Below are 21,736 nucleotides of genomic sequence, written 5' to 3'. Positions count from 1 at the left end.
TTTCAAACCCCTATTAACAAAATCTAGCATATCGTTAATCTTGGTATTGTGTGAAACTTGTATGAGGAGGCTGTGATTTAACGGTTGTCTTTGTTGAGTAACATGCGTTTTCGTTCATTATTTTGTACATAAATTAGCCGACTTTGTGGTGTGACTTGCTCACTGTTGAAGTGAAAAGTAAAATCACAAAAATACTGAACTCTGAGGAAACTTCAAAATGAAAGGCCCTATTTAAATAGCAAAATCAAATGATAAAACTCATCAAACGAATGGACAACTGTCATATTCGTGACTTGGTACAGACATTTTTAAATGTAGAAAATGGTGAATTGAACCTGTTGTTATAGCGCTTAACCTCTCACTTGTATGACAGTCGCATCACATTCCATTATATTTACAACTTGCGTGCAGGAAAAGAACCCGACATAATAGGTAAAATTGTCAAAAAGGGGTACAGCAGTAATCACCGTGTCACAATCTAAATTAGAACAAAAACAAACAAGCATCTAGCAAATTTAACAACCATATTCATTGCTTACTTATATATAGTTATCAAAGGTACCAGATTACAATTTTATACGCCAGACGCGCGTTTCGTTTACATAAGACTCATCAGTGACGCTCAGATCAAAATAGTTATAAAGCCAAACAAGTACAAAGTTGAAGAGCATTGATGACCCCCAATTCCAAAAAGGTTGTGCCAAATATGGCTAAGGTAATCTATTCCTGGGATAAGAAAATCTTTAGTTTTTCGAAAAATTTAAAGAAATTTATTCTAAATCAACCTATAAAGGATTGAAAAGGATTGAAATATTTGAAGTCCTGCAACTGAATGGACTTTGCGAACTGTTGAAGTGAACTATAGTTCTTAATTTCTGATTTGCTGATTTTTCATTCACAGTAATTTGCAACTGGCCATGTCAAAGCACGATTCCAATAAGCAGCTGTGTATGGCTGGAAAAAATGAAAAGAACTCATTCAAATGCCTTTTTCCAACTCCTAAACAAACAAAAAATTATAAACTATAAAAAACTTTATAAAACAAAGTAGAAATCTTCCACGAAAACATATATAATATAACACATATTTTCTTGAGATACAAAATATAGTTTACCATTCTCTTTTTGGTGTGGCAGTTTATTTTGCAATTGATAATGCCAATAGGTTGAGAACAAAACTTTTCAAAAAAAGAAATAATTTAACTTCCAAATTGTAAACTTTCTATTTCTATGAGACAACATTCGTGTGTCTCTGTCTTACGTTTTCTAAGTTGTGTTTTTTTAACTGTTGTTAAACTATTGGTCTTTTTTTATTTTTAGACACGTTGTCAGTTTGTTTTGACTTATGAGTTTGCGTGCCCATTTGGTACCTTTCGCCTCTCTTCTATCTATCATATGAAGAGCTTTTTAACGTATTACATTATACGGATTGTGATACGAAACATGCGATAATTTGACTGTTCTATCCTCCACCCTGAAACGATATTGCCAATTCCATTGACTATTCGTTAGGTCATTGATGGTTTGTAAAAGTCAAAACGATCTACATTTTCTTCATGGCTAATGTATGATTTCATTCAACATATATAACACTTACACTTTTCACCAGAAATTTCCATTTAGTGTTTAATTTCATTACATTCTGAAACGTAAAAGTTTTGAAATCTCGTATGGTTAAGATTGACGACGGAACAGTATACATATAAAGCCATACTGGTATGTGCGAAAGACCAGATCATCGATTTTCCGATCATTCATAACAAAGACAAATTAATGTTTACCAAAAGAGAAATCGGTTTAAAAACATGTAAGAATCGGAGTTTGCTTGATATCAACTCACGTTATCGAATTTGAATAGTATAACAAAATATCGCCAAGTTATCCAGCTCGCACTTGTTATGAATAAAGTATAATAACAAAAATACTGAACTCAGGGGATACTAATAAACTGAAAGCCAATCAGCAATTGGGAAAATCAAAATTTAGACCTCATACACATCAAACGAACGGATAGCAACTGCCATAATCCTGACTTAGTACAGGCATTTTCTTATGTTTAAAAATGCTGGTTCAAACCTCGGCCTAAAGGTAGCTTAACCTCTCACTTGTTTGACAACTGCATACAATTCTATTCTTTTGACAACGGTGTGTGAACAAAACAAAAAGACATAATAGGTAAAAATGTCAAAATAGGAGTACATCAGTCAATATTGTGTATAATCTTAATCAATATAAAACCAAACAAATATGTCAACAAAGAAACAAAAAAGGCATACTGACAGAGTATTAAGTACCAAAATCGAAAGCCAATAATTCTACGGAATATTTATCAACAAGGTTTTAGTAGATTTAGTAACTTTTGTTTTAGAAAAAGGACGTTCTTTGACGCACGTCTGATTCCTTAACTTTCAGACACTGGAGATGTTTAAAAGAGGGACGAAAGATACCAAAGGGACAGTCAAACTCATAAATCTAAAACAAACTGACAACGCCATGGCTAAAAATAAAAAAAGAACAAACAGAAAAACAATAGTACACACGACACAACATAGAAAACTATAGAATAAACAACACGAACCCCACCAAAAACTAGGGGTGATCTCAGGTGCTCCGGAAGGGTAAGCAGATCCTGCTCCACATGTGGCACCCGTCGTGTTGCTTAAGTGATTACAAATCCGGTAAATAGTCTTATTCGGTAGGTCATATTCATGAAAGGGAAGGGGATTGTAGTTACGACGTAAGGAACATATCCGATATCATTTGTGAAACGGTTATTCCATAACGGTCAACCAACTCGTGATGGCGTCCGTAAAATTTACGAAGGGATGATTTCAACTTCACCATTTGGAACTCTTGGTTTAATAGCTTCCTTGTGAGCAGCAAACCTCTATCAAGAAAATCATGATAGGAAATGCAAGCACGGGAATATCGTATCAATTGGGAGATATATACCCCGTATGCAGGTGCTGCTGGAATGTTGCTACTTAGAAATGGAAAGTTCACAATCGGAAAGCTGAAATCATCTCTTTTGTCGTAAAGTTTTGTTTTCAACCGACCCTCATTGTCAATTTCTAGATGTAAGTCAAGATATGAAGCCGACTTAACTGTATCTGTAGTATCCTTTATCTCTAGTTCGATTGGATAGATGCGTTCCACATAGTCACCAAATTTTGAATTGTTTAGTGAAAGAACATCATCTATATAGCGGAAAGTAGAGTTAAAGGATATTGCTAACTTCTTATCTTTCTTCCTAAGAAGTTCCTGCATGAAGTCAGCCTCATAATAATAAAGAAACAAGTCGGCGAGTAGAGGGGCACAGTTTGTTCCCATTGGAATGCCGACAGTCTGTTGAAAAACACGTCCTCCGAACGTAACAAATATGTTGTCAATCAAGAAATCAAGCATCTTGATAATATCAGTTTCAGAGAATTTTTTGTTTGAATCAGAGTGATTCTTTACAAAGTAGGATTTATCCCTCCCTAAGACAAGATACTTGTATCTACGTTGGCCATTCTTTTTTATGAAGCAAAGTAATATCAACTCTTTCAATTTGTCTTTTAGTTTGGAATGTGGAATACTTGTGTACAGGGTAGAAAAGTCAAATGTTTTAATACTGTTACAAGATGAAAGAGAGTTAGATTGTATGTACTCTAAAAGATCTTTTGAATTTTTAAGTATCCACATCTGATTCACGCCACCTCTAGAATAGGCAGTTTAACAATAACTTTGAAGCCCGTCTTTGATTGCTGATAAAATAGATGTTAATAATTTAGAAAGAGGTTTCGTGGAGCACTTGGAAGACCCAGCAATATACCGTTGTTTGTAAGGACACTTATGTAGTTTAGGTATCCAATACAGTGATGGAAGATCCAGTTCTTCATCTTTGGTTGAAATTCCAAAGGAACATAGAACAGACCTATGATTATCCAGGATTTCCTCTTTGGTAAGTGTCGTGAGGGTATATGTTGAGTTACCAAGTGAATTGTCAATACCTAATTCGTTTATCAAGCAGTTGATGTAGTGACTTTTACACACAAAAACGATGTTATTTGGGGCTTTATCTGCAGGGACAACAACATATTTGTCATGGAGGTCGGATAGGTGTTTTGCAACATTTTGGTCTTTAAAGATTGACGTAGCATGGGCATTGATGGACCCATTCAGTTTCTTAATTCTGATTTGTATCAACGACCTCACTGCCTTAATCCATTCGGAAAGAGTGTCTACGTCTTCCTTCTCGCGCTTAGCCCATTGCCTGGCATAATCCTCGACTGAATCCATCAAAATTTTAAAGTTGTATTTCCAATTGATGGATTTAGGCTCACGATATTTGGGACCTTTCGATAACACATTTCGTAGAGAAGTGTTATTAACAATGTTAAGGTCACCGGTAATAACGTGGCCAGCAGGATTATATGTGAATTTGGAACTAGCACAAGTGCAATCAGGAGGTTTAGACTTGAAGTCGTCAATATCGAGATCCTGCAAAACGCGTTTGTAATTGAAAATTTTAGTTGCAATAGGTTTGGTATAGGTATAAGAAATTATTGGTACAGACTGGTCTTTGAAATAAGGAGGTATTTTCGATTGCACTAATTTATGATGAAGGATATTGCCTAGGTTGACGCCATCGAGACCTTTGTTGGCGAAGGAAAGATTAAGAAAAGATCTTTTCTCTTTTTCATCTTTTCCAATGCGAACTGGCTTGAAAAGTCTGTGACTTGCAATATCCGAAATTATAGCTTCAAGTTTGTATTGGTTTGAATGAGGGTTTGTAACAGTGGATTCCAAACATAAATTGAACAGAGAATGAAGTTTCGAAAGGGGTAATGAATCTTTAAGCTGTTGAATAATTTTAATACCACTAACGGTACAAGATACGCATTTCGACTATCAATATCTCTTCAGTGATGCCCAGGGCTATATTACTTGATAATCCAAAACTAATACAAATGATAATTTGTTGCTGTTCACAAGGAAGCTGAGACCTGTGTTGTCTAGAGGTATCTACGGTATCTACTGTATCACTAGCCGGCCAACACCGTGCTCACGTGACAGCTGTTGAAGGTCTACTTTTATCTACAACAATCTGGCCTTCTCCGTCACTACAATAAACACCTACAATACAGGTCATAGCTAAAACCGGCATTAAACACGAAAAAAAAACCCAATCATTCATTACAATGAATCTATAGGAACCATAGAAGCCTTTTGGTAAAGTTCCAGTTACTTTGTGCTATAGAAAAATATATGTCATTTACAATGTCATGGAAACTATGATGAAAAACACAAGCTCTGGTAAATCTTTCGATTTTTTTCCAAGGTATATTACATACAGGGAAAAACCCATTACATATCATTACGCACAATTAATTTATCCGACAGTGAAACAGACCATCACACCTCTCATTGAAATATTGTATTGCAAAAGAGGTAACTATATGCAAGTCCTAAAGTACCAATTTAATAACATACTGTAAACCAACTAATTTTCGTCGAAAGTCGAAGGGATAATAATTATAATACCATAAGTTGAAGGGACAATATATTTACCATAAGTTACAGGGACAATATAATACCATAAGTTGAAGGGACAATATAATACCATTAGTTGAAGGGTCAATATAATACCATAAGTTGAAGGGACAATATAATACCATAAGTTGCAGGAACAATATGATATCATAAGTCGAAGAGTCAATGTAATACTATAAGTTGAAGGGACAATATAATACCATAAGTTGAAGGGACAATATAATACCATAAGTTTAAGGGACAATATAATACCATAAGTTGAAGGGACAATATAATACCATAAGTTGAAGGGACACTATAATACCATAAGTTGCAGGAACAATATGATATCATTAGTCGAAGTGTCAATGTAATACCATAAGTCGAAGAGACAATGTAATACCATAAGTCGAAGGGACAATATAATACCATAAGTTGAAGGGACAATATAATACCATAAGTTGCAGGAACAATATGATATCATAAGTCGAAGGGTCAATGTAATATCATAAGTCGAAGAGACAATGTAATACCATAAGTCGAAGGGACAATATAATAACACAAGTGGAAGAAAAATGACAGTACCAAGAATAAAATAGATGCAAAAAAGACAAACAATGATTGCAACTCTTGATTTTATAACTTCCTTGTAAGCATCAACCCTCTTTTGTGGAAATTCTGATTGAAAACACAAACTGAAATTTCATATCAAATAATATCTGAATACTTTATAAGTAGCTGTTATTGAAATACTGGTACATAGAAATGGAAATTTCAAAACATGAAAGTTGAAATCATTTCTTTTTTCGTAAGGCTTAGATCTCAACAAACCCTTATTGTCAATTTCAAGATGAAAATCGAGTCCGTGACATCTTTTATTTTATGTTCGATTCGACAGATGAGTTCAATTTGGATATCCAATACAGTTGGGGGAGGTGAGGATCATTGTCTTCGTCTTTGGTGGGAATTCAAAAGGAACATCGATCACACTTATTATAATGTCGATAAACAATGGAATCTGCATTGATGTAATAGTCTGATCTATGGCACATTCGTTTGTTGAGCCTGCCTTTCGTTTCGTCAAAAAAAAAAACACAACAACAACAAAAAGTTTACACTCTAATCCATAGTAAATAATAGTTGATTTACAATACAAATTATTACAACTACCGGTGAACTTCATGTCTTGTAGATGAATTGTACATGTCTTGTGCAGAGATTATTTCAGTTGTCATTAGGATTATGGTGCGACTGTCTGAAACACCTTCTACATCAGAATATAATGTGACCATGTTAAAAGGCAACGCTCGAGCTGGTATGTGCTCAGATCTTCCTTAGAACGGTTTGATACTTGCTGGAGGATGTTCTCTGTGTAACAATTGTCACATCGTGGAAAAACATATAAAATGCCATATATAGAAGAAAGAAAACGAAAATTCACCTGAGTGTTGTACAATTTGTTTCATGACGCACATGCAAAATGTGACCTTTTATAACAAGTGAAACTAAATTGAATGTCATATGAATCTGTTCACGTTATTACTACTTGAATTAAATATGCTACTAGCCTTTCTTTTATGAAAGAAGCTGATTTGCCAATAGGAATATTTTTCCAGGAATGTAAAAATGTGTATATTATTACCTTTATATTCTATAAAAAGTGTTTAACTTTAATAAGAACTTCCTTTGTTGTAATGGCTACGATGGAAAAGAAAACAAACCGCATCTATATTTGTAAGAGTACATATTGGTAAAATTATTAATATATAATGATATAAATCTGTATTATAGTATAGTGCCAATTGATTATACCTATATATATTGTTTGGTTTAAATACTTAGAAGTTATAAGGATACATAAGAAACCGAAATTATAGTACAAAACAGGAAGTCTACCTGGTCTATAGCAAATTTTCAATGAGTTCATTTACACTGTTCTAATTTAATCTATCAAGAAATTTTCAACGGAATATCAAATATTTATCTGTTTGTGTGAAACTATTATACATATTAACCAATTTATGTTTCAGTTCTTTATCTAACAATGGAAACCTGAAACAAGAATCGTTCACATGTTTTTCTGGCTGAATGCATCATTGTTTGGTTTGTGGATATTTTTTAGCAGAAAAACAATATGGTATGTGGATTTTTTTGTAGAGATGCAAGAATCGTTTTCAATAAAAGAGATTGATGAATAGATCAGTAATAATTATATATGGTTACAAAAGCGCAACTATGCTTTTGCGTTCAACCGGCAAGTTATTTTAGATGTTACTCATTATAAAAAAAGTCTTTGAGGCCGCTGATTGGATAATGCAGATTTGCACTTATTTTATTTGAAAGGTTCTCAATTTTGGTTTGAAAAAAATGAAAAAGGATTAATTTCCTAATTTACAATGTGTAGAAGATTTTTTATTAACTAAAACACCATTCATTCAAAATTATCTTTTCCAACTTTTGCCGTGTAATCATATTTTTTTTATTGCTGTAACGAAATGCTGACATCTATAGTCTCAGAAACTGCTCCCTTTTTTCCAAGTTTGTTTATTCTTCAAGAACTTGTCACAATGCATTATAACTGATTGCGCGTTTGTAACCATATATAAGGTTTAAACATGCAACCTATTAGTTTAAGAAAAAGACTGATGCGGTTACCAAATAAAAAAATACATAATATGTAAGAATGTATCGTTAACGCGTTAACTGTGGATTGTATACCGACAGTTCTGTACCATTGCAAAAAGAATAACTACGTTATGCTCTCATAAAAGTTGATTGAGTCGGTTTTTTTTTTAACTTTTAAAACTCCATCAAGGGACACTTATAGTATCTAAAGTCAGCCTCCCTAAAATAAATTAGTTACCAACGAAGACCACGTGTAATACAAACGCAATTCCACATTAGATACAAAGGATAATTTAAATAAAATGAATTCAAGAAATCCCTTTTCTAACAGCATGGTACAAAACAATAAATGAAAAACGAAAAAAGAGCAACAAACAACAACTACTTAATTACAGGCTCCTGACATTGAACAGGTACATATAGAATGTAGAGGCGTTAAACTAGTTTAAAGGCACACACCCTCCCCTAACCTGTGACAGTGGTGTAACAGTACAACATAAGAACAAACTATCAAAAATCAGTTGAAAAGGCTTAACTCATTACATTCAAATAAAAATACATCTAACAAAACACAGAAGGGATGTGGTAGGGTGCGCAATATATTAGTTTGCACTACTGAAAAATATAACTTGAGCCAAAAAGAATGAAAAATTAACAGAAATGTTCGGTAAAGCACAGGTAAGGGAAGAAAGATCTTCATCGAATTTGAAGATAAGACATATATATAAAATTCCGTCTGATGTTACCTTTTATATCGGTCTGACAAATATTCAACAAATGATGTTGTCTAATTGAAAAGTTTCCGTTTTTAAAACAGTTTTTTTCATCACCTCCTATCATGGCCTTACGCAGTCATACAGAGAGACAGTTAGATAAAAATTCAAAACAAAAAATAACAAAATAGCAAGAGACCTGTAAAATCCGGGGAAAAACAAACGGGTGAAGCAATTACAGGTTCCGTAAAGCTGCAAATACTGAATTGTTTTCCTCAGCACAGTAAAATAGAAACAATATGAAGCAACATCCAAGTGTTATACGGAAAGCTGATGCGAACTTACCTCTTGTACTTATAGGCTGCAAAATGTTGGCAAAACTAAAACAGGAAGTAAAATCAAACTACCTTATTATAAGTCATTGTTTACAAAAACAATATCAGGAGGCACCTCTTAAAAATAAGCCATTCTTTTGAAAAAAGTAAAACCACAAAATTACTGAACTCCGAGGAAAATTCAAAACGGAAAGTCCCCAATCAAATGGCAAAATCGAATGATAAAACACATCAAACGAATGGAAAACAACTGTCATATTGCTGACTTGGTACAGGCATTTTCAAATGGTGGATTGAACCTGGTTTTAAAGCGCTAAACCTCTCACTTGTATGACAGTCACATCGAATTCCGTTATATTTACAACAACGCGTGAACAAACAAGACATTTACTAAATGTTATCATCGGTATAAGGACATCATTCGTAAATATAGCTCAACATGCAGACTTCTTATACGTTCAGGTATTTCACATCCAATATTTTATGGAAATATTCTTTATAAAGCACAAAAATGTCCGTATTCACCTCAGAAGCTAACAAAACCTTTAAATAGACTTATTAAGAAGGGGTATAGTTACGATACTGTTGTCAGGTCATTAAAGATTGCATGTTTTGGCGTTAATTTTGATTCACTTATAGGGTCTTTGCATCGGAACTAAACACATTTATTTAAAAACCAGTTTTTGGCATGACACGGGTTATGTTCTTCTCATATATGTTATGATGGTATGATACTAAATCCCTCACGGGAAGGATTGTGCCTGATATTCATATGATGAAACATCATCTTTCAATCAGTTTAATTGAAGTCTTGAGCTGGCATGTCAGTTAACTGCTATGTTATTTATTTATTATTGTCATTTTGTTTATTTTCTTTGGTTACATCTTCTGACATCAGACTCGGACTTCTCTTGAACTGAATTTTAATGTGCGTATTGTTATGCGTTTACTTTTCTGCATTGGCTAGAGGTATAGGGGGAGGGTTGAGATCTCATAAACATGTTTAACCCCGCCGCATTTGTGCACCTGTCCTTAGTCAGGAGCATCTGGCCTTTGTAAGTCTTATATTATTTTTAATTTTAGTTTCTTGTGTACAATTTGGAGTTGTCTATTGCGTTCATTATCGCTGAACTAATATATATATATTTTAGGGGCCAGCTGAAGGACGCCTCCGGGTGCGGGAATTTCTCGCTGCATTGAAGACCTGTTGGTGGCCTTCTGCTATTGTCTTCTCTATGGTCGGGTTGTTTTATCTTTGACACATTACCCATTTCCATTCTCAATTTTATAATCGGTAATATAGAACAAACAAACATTAACAAAAAGCATCTATCGAATTAAAAAAACACAATGTCTCCTTTGTAATTATTGTTTATAATTAAAAAAAACAACACAAAAGGTCAACATAAAAAAAGGGAGAAATATATTTCGGATGCACCATCTTCGTACTCTTGAACTCGTTGACGCAATAAGAGATATGAGTAATAGTTTTACAATATAAGAATAGATCTTAAACGTCATATATATATGAGCGGGCGTCGTGGTCTTTTGTGGACAAAACGCGCGTCTTGCGTATTAAATCTTTAACCTGGCACCTTTTGTCAGCTATTATTCGTGTGTTTTTCTGTCCTATATGTTCACCCATTTATTTGTATTGTAGTCCTATCATGTTATGTTGTCATTTTAATGTTATATTTAACATTGCTATAAAAGCGGGAGGTTTGGCATGCCAGACAACCAGGTACAACCAAGTCAAGAAAATGGCTATTGTTATATTATAGTTCGTTTCTGTGTGTGTTACATTTTAATGTTGTGTGTCTGTTGTGTCGTAGTTCACCTCTTATATTTGATGTGTTTCCCTCAGTTTTAGTTTGAAATCCAGATTTGTTTTTTTCTCAATCGATTTATGAATTTCGAACAGCGGTATACTACTGTTGCCTTTATTTAGAACTTATGTCCTGACATGCAAGTCGCATGGTTGTCGAAAGATGTATAACATGGATCTAAGTTCATCTTTTCAGAGATGACTTGAAAGTGTACAGATGGTTTTAAGGGTGAAAGTTACTGTGTCTATGATGAGTTTATTTACTATGACACTGTTTAGGCCTTTATATATAATACACATTGTAGTAATATGCGTACATTAAAAATGTTGTGGTCTATTTATGATATTTATTTATTTTGTTTTTTATTTAGGTGTCAATCACGAATTTAATTTTCAGACAGTGTCTGTGACAATACTACTGATGGTCAACTTTTGAGATAATTTGTAGTCAAACTGAGTCACAAGACCTGAAACCTATTACGAAAAACACCATATGAATATGGATGCCTACAAACACGGTTTTTACTGTATGTGTCCAATAGGGAGCTCTGACAAGACAGTAATACAAAGACAAAATAAAACAAAATTATCTGTGGAACGGTGTCACGTTCTTATCTGGATCATTCTAATTGGAATAATAATACTTTTTGTTTCATTAACGGTAGCAATGTTTACCTCTCTAGATAATCTAAGACAAGATCTTTACAATGAAAAGTTAGAACGGGGAAACAGAGAAAATACTATTTGCGTGGCATGCTATGATTTGATATTGGGACCATTGAATGAAGACAATGCAAAACTTCACTTATTAAAAAGAAACATTGAAAATGGCACAGAATTCTGCTGTGCTAAAGGATGGAATCAAACATCAATTCTCATTAGCTTAGTAAGTTCATTTCTTTATATTTTGATCAGACAGTAGTTCAAATCAAAGTGAAGGTATTCATGTTCCATTATTGATATCCGTCATGATACTCATAACAGAGACAAACATGATACAGTTCGCATCAGGTAATTAATTTTATAAATGAGTAAACGACAAAGTGAATACGACAACAAGAGGTGGAACAAATCAACGTTTAAATTTACGCAAAGATACTCTATAACAGTAAACAATCATCCAAGCTACACGATTAATCATTTGGTATGCATCTAGCATAACAATATATTTACGAAATGATGATGCTTGTTTTAAACATTACATAAAAAGAGAAATAAGTTCTGTCAATAATTGGGCCTTTCAACTATTATGACTAGCTTTTATCTCTAAAACAACGATACAGGCAATCGAGATGTGTTGTTGAACACCACTGACCAAATAAATTTGTAGTGACAACATCATTTGTGAGACATGTTTACGGTCGCAATATCAACTTATAATCAAGTCGTGGAACGCCATGGCAGACATGTGTTGAAATGTCAAAGAAGCGACTGTAGGAAAAACATTTATAAAACCCAGCAGTTTAAACCGCATTGCAAATAAACACTGTAATATTCGGGAAAGAGGCGAAATCAGAAGGTTCAAAACGTGCCCAAAACATGCCCAACAAAACTCGTTGGCCTTTCTGTTAATCATTTATGCTTGATTATAGGCATTCATTGCCTTCGTGAGTGATACATCCATTGGTAAGGGGGACATTAAGGATTTGTTTCACAAGTTTGTATCAATACCAATGGGACAATTATAAAACATACCATTTCGTTTTCGAGGAAATTAACAACGCTGTATTTTTCGTATTGTAGATGTTTGAAAGACAAGAACGATTGAAGAAAAGTCAAGGTAATTTTTTATTCCTATATCTTATTTAATCTGATGTAAATATCAAATTTAAGAACGTAGTTATGTCGAAACATTTGCTTGTTTTTGTTCTATGGTTTCTCACTTCTTCTTTGTAGATAGAATTCTTTCCGAATCTGTATGTAAATGCAACAGTTCAAGTGGTGCACGTAACATTACAAGACCAATGTGGCCTTATGTTCATCTGACTGCAGGCGTACAGCCAATTACAGATGGTCGTAAGTATAAGTCATTCTAAAACAGGTCAACACAGCTATTTTTTAATTATGGTGGAATTTCAACGTTGTAGCTATGTTTCTATTTAGTAACATTAAATCTTAGAATAAATTTATATAATTTTTTTTTTTTTCGAATATCTTTTTTTCGAATCGTGTTTCTGTCATACTCATCGAGGTTAATTATCAAATGTATTATTATATGCATGAATACACAAGATGATTTACATGCAGAAGACATCAAAATTTGTTGAAAACCCGTCTAGCGTAAATTTTGCCTGTTTAATCTGTAACATTTTTGTGAACAACAAGTATTTCATTAAAACATGCATTTTTTGTTTATAAAAAATCAATAATATCAAACTGTCAATACTCACCTCGTTATATCAGTAGTACAAAATAAAACAAACAGATAAACAGAAGGTATATCGATAGGTATCTTTACTACTAAAATAATAACGAGGTCCAATGAGCTGATATTAAAAAAAATCGACGAATCAAAGAATGCAACTTCACATATAATTCATAGGGGCCTTGGTGGGCTAATGGTCTAATTAGTAACTACTGTCATCCCTGGCAAGTCAAAACTTTGGTTGTGACTTAACCCAGCTCGTGGTGTTGCACTGGACTCCAACCTTAATTGACTAGGATTGTCAGTTTTTCTATCGAAGGTCGGTGGTTTTCTCATGGCACTCCAGTTTCCTCCACCAATAAAAACTTATCACCACGAAATAGCCTAAAAGTGACGTGAAAACACAGAAAATTATAAATCATATACATTGTAGCTAATACAGGACAACAGTTAAACCATTCCAGACCCTTTTTGTTTCCCAATAAATAATATCATAAATAATTAATAAGTTCCGGGTGGAATCCTATATCGATACCAATATTATATCTCATATATAATTTCCGGTTGTTGTTATCTGTTACCGTCTGTAAATCCTCCGCAATTAGGGGAATGGGGGATTCTTTTAGCAGTTGTTTTATATCTATGTTACACTATAGTACAATAATTAGGAAGTCGATTAATAAGTTGAAAACAAATTATATGATAACGAGTTTTTTGTGGTCAGAAAACTAGTACGGGTTTAAAAAAGTAAAATCACAAAAATACAGAACTCCGAGTAAAATTCAAAACATAAAGTCCTTAAGCAAACAGACTTTGAAGAGTTGTAAGCAGAGACAGCTGTGCACCTTGCAATTAGCATGACCGTATCAGATGACAATACGAAAACTAAAAATCCAGGCTAAAAATAAAGCATATGTACTGAAATTAAGACACATACCTTGATATCACGGACCCGCGATGTCGCCAGTGTGTTCTTGTTATGTATAAAACAGAATTTAGAATTTCTCAATTTAAGAGTCTCATGTTTAGAACATGGCTGTATGAATTGTCATTGAATTTTTAAATGTCATTCTCTTCAGATGAAGTATGTCACAGCACAACTTATTTGACATTACATGGACTTTGACAATTAATAAATGTAATGTTTTATTTATTTACAGATGAACCTCCATTTACAGTTGGTAACTGGGTTTCGCAGGGACCTACATCTCACACAAATGACATACATGTCGACGACAGCCGAATTTTCATCAACACATCGGGTCTTTATTTTTTATACAGCCAGATATTTTTCAGTGATCTTTATAAAGGTCAAACACAATCAAACAGATTACACACTTTCTACCATTATGTTTATCGGTTCAACTATATTTATCCAAACGATGGCCAAGAGCTGCTCTTAAAAAGTGTTCGCACACAATGTTGGGCAAAAAATAAAATCTATAGTGATCACACTAGTTATACTGCTGGTGTCTTTAGGCTCAATGTGGGTGATCAGATTTTCGTAAAAGTATCCCAAATCAGATTGATGTCAAGAGATAGACAAGCGTCGTTTTTCGGGGTTGCTTTGATGTATCCATAAAAAAAGTACAATAACATAATAATGTTCTGTATTGTTGTACGACATATATCGCTTTAAATATGGTAATAAATAAGCTATATATATTTTCATTGTTTTCTACTGTTTGTTGTTTATTAAACGTGGTTAAAGTACCGTTGTCTTTATTTGTAAAAAAAATTGATAACCAATAAACAAAAGATTTATGTTTTTGTTGTGTTTTTTTTTTGTCTCCGTTGTTCGTCTTGAATGAGTAGATTTTGGTAAACCTGACATGAATATCTTACGTTGATTCCTTATCGTTTCTTTATTATTGGTAATCATAGATCGCCTTACTATCATTAACTAAAGCCTCTCTTTTTCTATCAACTTATTAATCAGTTGTAGTGATTACCATGTAACAGCGCAAACGGTCGAGATATTAATTTGTCAAAGAGATACTTGTGTTACTCTAAGATAATAGTTTAAGAGAGAAAACCTGTATTCGACAATTAGGCATAAACCATGAACACATTACAAACCACGATATGTTGTTTTAGACACAATTAAGTTATCATTGCGCTACCAAACCTAATACATGTAGTATGAAAAGCAATTGACTTTAATACTTTAAAAGGAGCGAGAACTGATGCGTAGACATTGATCACTACCACATTATTACAATACTACACAAGGCTTTTAAAAAACTCACAACCTACATACACAAAAATATTTCACAGTAGAAAAGCTTAAACGATTTTCTTTGGGCAAATTTTTTTCTCTCAAACGACCCCTTTTGCGAGGAAAATTGAAAACGTAAAGTCCCTTGTCAAATGGTTAAATCAAACGGTCAAAAACATCAAACAAAAACTCCAGATATCAGAGTAATCTGTTTCTGTGGTATCCTTAATTTCGGTTTTGATATATCTATAATTGTCACTTTATAGAATAAGTAAGTGAGAGTATATCACCTTTATAGCAGAATATGAAGTTGAAAATGACTTTAGCTACGTATTATGCCCTGCTTTACAAATTGGTTAAACATCTATTGTATGATAAATCAATACTGACCAAACAACCTCCTCAGTGGAAGTTTCGGATAAGGTATGACTTCGAATCTTCCGTAGAGGAGATTAAAGATATTGGATGTTAGATTGACTATCACTATACTGATGTCAGCTAGCTTGTGACAAAATTCACCCAAACCTACATCGTGAAAGACTTGCAGATTAGGTAGACCACCCGTAGCCTAATAGACGTATATTCAAATGAATAAATGAAGGCAACAGTAGTATACCGCTGTTTGAAATTCATAAATTGATTGAGAAAAAAAAACAAATTTGGGTTACACATGAACAGTGTTAAAACCGATCGTAATCAGCAGGAGAGCAATTAGACGTCCCATGTTATCTGCTTGACATCAAATGTTTGACGTGGTGTTTAGCGTGATGTAGCTGGATCTAGAGGGCCTGGTTCGGGATCCATTGGTCGAGTTCCGGTTAACAGAAAAAAAACTTTTATATTTCTGACTTGATGCACGCATTTTTTTTATGTATGAAATGGTGGATTAGCCCAGATTTTATGGCTAGCTAAACCCCAAACTTGTATGACAGTTTCAGATAAAACCAAATTGAAATAGTAGGTATTAGCGTCAAAGTTAAGGGTACAGCAGTCAACATAGTATTATAATCTTCACCACTATAACCACAAACAAATAAAGAAAAAACAAAAATGGCATAAAGAAGAAAAGGAAATAAGAGGAACGAAAGACAAACATATACAAATTTACCAAAGCACAATAATACAATGACCGGATGTATAAGTACCGAACGACGTCAAATGGATATTACAAAACAAAAGACTGAACATTAAAAGTAATAATTTACAAATACAGATAAAGAACAATATAACACGTAGTTAAGATGATAAACAACGTCAGTACCTAAAAGTTCAAACCATGTAACCGATGGACGAATGGGAGTAAGAAACAGAAAAAAAACGGCAAATATTCAAGGATTATCCAATCAACTGCCCTAACGGTGGATGTTTTTTAATAATGCTGAGGTGAATCTCCCGTGAATGCAAGATGGACTTAGCCATCAATACACCAAAGATGTTCTTGAGCTAATTTGTTCTCCAAATTTGATAATCATTAGCCAGTTGTAAGAACTGTGCTTAACGGTAACAAGACAGGCCGCATCTTCCAAAGTCCGAAACCCCCCAACCTTCAAGGTTAAACCGTGACTTCTCTTTCATGGCCAGCCTTGATCCTGAATTTGAATCCGATGGAGCATGTGTGTGAGAGTTTAACCCGTCGTCTACATGCAGTTGATACTCCTCTTCAAAACTTAAGCAAACGACAGACTGGAAGAATAAGACTCAGGCTTGAGAACGTCATCCGGGCACATATTGGTTTCACTCGATATTCAATTTTTAGCCATAAATGTCGTTGTGATAAAAAAAAAAACTTTTTCCAAATGAAATGAAAATTTAATTAGGCATTATGCCCTCAGATGGTCAATACTTTAAATGGACATAATTTAGTGTAATAACATTTACTGAGATTGTGATTTTTTCATAATTTTTTCATTAAATTGTCATTTTTGTTTATATTTCCTCTGTTAGTTTAAGCTAATGCAATAGTCAGCAGGCCACATTTGTAGGACACTTATCACCTCATTTTTCATTTCAAAAAGACTTTCTTCCTTTATGTATATGTTAACGCACACATGTTTTATACATTTACTGCAGGTATGTTGAAAACTCTCATGTTACTGTTCTATCTATCTATTTTTGGTTCTATAAGAAAATAGATTTTTATCAAAATTTTTAAACTTCCTTCAACTGAAAAATATATATAGACTGACGAAACCTTTATTTAAATACTGAAATAAGTCTTTTTTTTACATTTATAATTCACTACAGTTTATGTACGTATACTGTAATAGAATTGGCAAAGATTATGTAATATCAGAAGAATCATGGTATGGATCGTTTATCGGATACCAACCAAGAAAGAAACATAAAACTCCATGAAAGTCCAAAGTTTGTTTTAAATATAAAAAGAAGTCAATAAAGTAGACCAGTTTCTGATTTGTATTAGTAACGACATTCGTCGTTGTTACCCTGCGTAAATTAAAATGTAACTAGATATTTGTAAACATATATGTCACATTGCCTTGACATGAATTTTAATCCAATAATACCAAAAGCATATATATATATATAGGACAGACTCTTTGTCAGATATTAATAATAAAATAAAAACAACAACTAGGGCTTACTCTCTATCACTGTCAGTAAAATGGTGCATATTGACTACTGATAGAAATGGTGTATATTGACTACTGATAGAAATGGTGCATATTGACTACTGATAGAAATGGTGCATATTGACTACTGATAGAAATGGTGCATATTGACTACTGATAGAAATGGTGCATATTGACTACTGATAGAAATGGTGCATATTGACTACTGATAGAAATGGTGCATATTGACTACTGATAGAAATGGTGCATATTGACTACTGATAGAAATGGTGTATATTGACTACCGATAGAAATGGTGTATATTGACTACCGATAGAAATGGTGTATATTGACTACTGATAGAAATGGTGCATATTGACTACTGATAGAAATGGTGTATATTGACTACTGATAGAAATGGTGCATATTGACTACTGATAGAAATGGTGTATATTGACTACCGATAGAAATGGTGTATATTGACTACTGATAGAAATGGTGTATATTGACTACTGATAGAAATGGTGTATATTGACTACTGATAGAAATGGTGCATATTGACTACTGATAGAAATGGTGCATATTGACTACTGATAGAAATGGTGTATTAACGATATAAAAAATGAAGATTATATATCGGAAATAAAATAATAAAATCAAAATAAGATATTAAAAGACAAAAATACCAATTTAAATGGTTTGATAAATCATGAATTTGATAAATGACTTATCATAGATTTTTTTCACAACGATATAGTCAACAAGAATTCTGGTAAAAATAATGTCTCATAAATTGTTTTCCAAGGATATAGTCCACCAGACTTTTGGTCAGATTAATTTCCTCTAACAAATATGTCAGAATAACAAATGACGTCCCGACACTAAACGAGTTGCTATCAGAGCGCCATTTGTTTAGTTTTAGTCAGAAAATATAACTTTTGCCTATTTTTTTCTGTTATAAGTTATGAAAAAGTTTGATTCATTTGTATTACATAAATTAAAAATATACACATTTTTATCAAACTGAAAATAAAATTCATAAGAAAATCAGATAAAAATGTGCAATGGTTCTATTTTTTACAGATGTTTTTTAACAAGACTTATATGATTTTAACATATGTTGAGCGTGGCGATACACATTTTTCTTGAAGGATGAATATGAAGCAACTTAACAGTTCAGTGCTGTGCCTAGACAAGAATGCATGTAACTATTAAATTTAAAAAAAAATTATTTAATATAATATTTAAGAATCGATTATACTGCCTTTACTCTGTTCAGTAGGAACCCGGTTTTAAGACTGGATACAATTGGACCATCTGTTACATTACATCATTGTCTCATGACAAAGCCTTCCAAGTGGTTTAAATATGTTATATATTCTAATTAGTTTATAAATAAGAAATTATCTTGTATAAGAACTCAATCAAGAACCGATTATGAAATGTTTTTCTCATGCAAAAGGTTCAACTAATCTAAAATATATGAATGCAAACGAGACAACTATCCATTAAAGGTCATCGGACAAAATTTGAACAACAAAATATAACAGTATAAGTAATTTAAAAATGAACAAAACACTTAATGATGTATTTGAATTTATAAAAAACAAGAATTTGAAATTGATACTTTAAATCAGAAGAGCATTAGTTAAGTAACAAAATAAGCTAGATATATTGATAGGTCATTGAGCTCCTTTTCGAGATATCTGATTTTTTTTAGATATAGCGGGAAAAGGCTGACTCGGACTTTTACATTATTTTTGCATTGGTATAATTTGGGTCTCAAATCAAAAGAAAATAAACCAAGAATCTGCTTTAGTTTTGGTAAATGACTTTTTATAACCTATGAAGTCTTATATGAATAGATAAATGGGTGTTATGGGGCAAAAAATTCTACATTATTTCCCATGGAAAAAAACCAAGGAGTCCGATCATTTGACAAAAATTTCAAAACCTCAACTTAGTACATCCTTAAAGTTGTATGAGGTCTTGGTATGAAATAAATATATAACAATGTAAATAAGATAACCAATTGCATGAGTTATGCTTTTACAATTAACAAAACAAAAAAACAAATTACAGTTACCAACGACATAAAAAGGAGGAAGAAGTTACTGGGTGGACAATAAAACGGCGTATAAATGTAATGACCATTAGAAAAACGATAAACAAAAAAAGCCAAAACAACAATCTACAACGACAATTAAAGATTTAGCAATACGAAAGAAAAAAATCTGGAAGCGAACTCAGGTGGTCCGGAAGGGGTCAGTAGATTATGTCTCATAATAATTTACTGTGAAGAACAAATCCTTACATCCTTTAAGTAAAGGTATAGTCTTTATTTCAATGTGTTTGATTGGTTGTTGGGTATTGTTCGTCATTATATTCTCGTGTTTTTCTGATTGTAGTGATTAAAAAAAAAAACCTTTTAGATAAAAATGAAAATAGACTTGAGGTTGAATTATGTTATCAGCACATTTGTATTTGTGACCCACTTAGATAAATGTTTGTAAATAAATATACACTTTTGGACTATATAATTTGTGACACATTTCGATCATGCAATATTTGTAAATAAATAAACAGTTTTGGACTTTGATTTGTTTATAACACATGATGCTGATTACATTGTTACAAAACAAGTCAAAAATTAAAATGTTTCATCGTATGATATTTTTTTTTAATATTAAAAATAACTTTTACAATTTCCAATAAGCACATTGTTGCATTGGTTTATTGAAATTACATTTTGAACATGTAACGTACACTTACGCAAGTTATATGACAGCTTTTGATTTTGCCATTTTATTAGGGACTTCCGTTTTGAATTTTCCCCGGAGATCGGTATTTTTGGGATTTTTGTTTGTTGAAAATGTTTTACCAGGAAAACACGACAGGAAGTTACAGACAGTCCACAGACCCTATAGTCGAAGGCAAAAGATAAATTTACGAGACATTACTCTCAAACTGACATGTCAGGATATTCATTTTACCATTCTTTAGCAACTATAATATGTGACAAATTAATAATACATTGTAGATAGCTGTTCAATTTATACTGAAAATTAATTTCAGCTTTTGGTTTGACTATGCATGGCGTTATTAAAATTTTAGTCAAAATTGATGTCAGATATATTACGTTGTTATCCATTCGTTTCATGTGTTTAAGCTTTTGATTTTGCCATTTGATTAGAAACTTTCCGTTTTGATATTTCCTCGGAGTTTGGTATTTTTGTGGTTTTACTTTTGAATAAAAAATCGAGATTGAAGCGAATTGAAACCAAAACTTTACGAAAGGTGTTCCACATCTGAATACGGTTATATATGCATTAGGAAAGATAAATCTAGATATTTCGAATAATTCAACATTTTATAAACTTTGAGCGTATCAATGATATGTCAAAAAAGTAAACAATTAAGCAGAATGATATTAAAAAATATTTATATAAAACGACGTGTTATAACTACACTTAAATAGAAACCAGGCTTTCGAAAAGGATACTACATATACAGAAGTCTGCCTTATATCTTGACTTACATCTAGAAATCGACAATGAAAGACAAAAGAAAAG

The 21,736-nt window shown here is 32.8% G+C and overlaps 1 protein-coding gene across 1 annotated transcript; it reads left to right on the top strand.

Annotated features, from left to right (window-relative positions):
- The first annotated feature begins 7,430 nt into the window (after positions 1 to 7,430).
- On the top strand, positions 7,431 to 15,140 carry LOC139517966 (uncharacterized). Its single transcript, XM_071309530.1, has 5 exons — positions 7,431 to 7,650; positions 11,383 to 11,897; positions 12,755 to 12,791; positions 12,908 to 13,027; positions 14,537 to 15,140. Exons 2-5 carry the CDS (start codon positions 11,505 to 11,507, stop codon positions 14,956 to 14,958), a joined length of 972 nt encoding a protein of 323 aa, XP_071165631.1. The 5' UTR covers positions 7,431 to 7,650; positions 11,383 to 11,504; the 3' UTR covers positions 14,959 to 15,140.
- The last annotated feature ends 6,596 nt before the right edge of the window (positions 15,141 to 21,736 follow it).

This window comes from Mytilus edulis, chromosome 3 (genome assembly GCF_963676685.1).
Source record: "Mytilus edulis chromosome 3, xbMytEdul2.2, whole genome shotgun sequence".
Taxonomy (NCBI): domain Eukaryota; kingdom Metazoa; phylum Mollusca; class Bivalvia; order Mytilida; family Mytilidae; genus Mytilus; species Mytilus edulis.
Note: the sequence above shows the minus strand (reverse complement) of the source record. Positions and strands in the feature narration are given on the sequence as shown.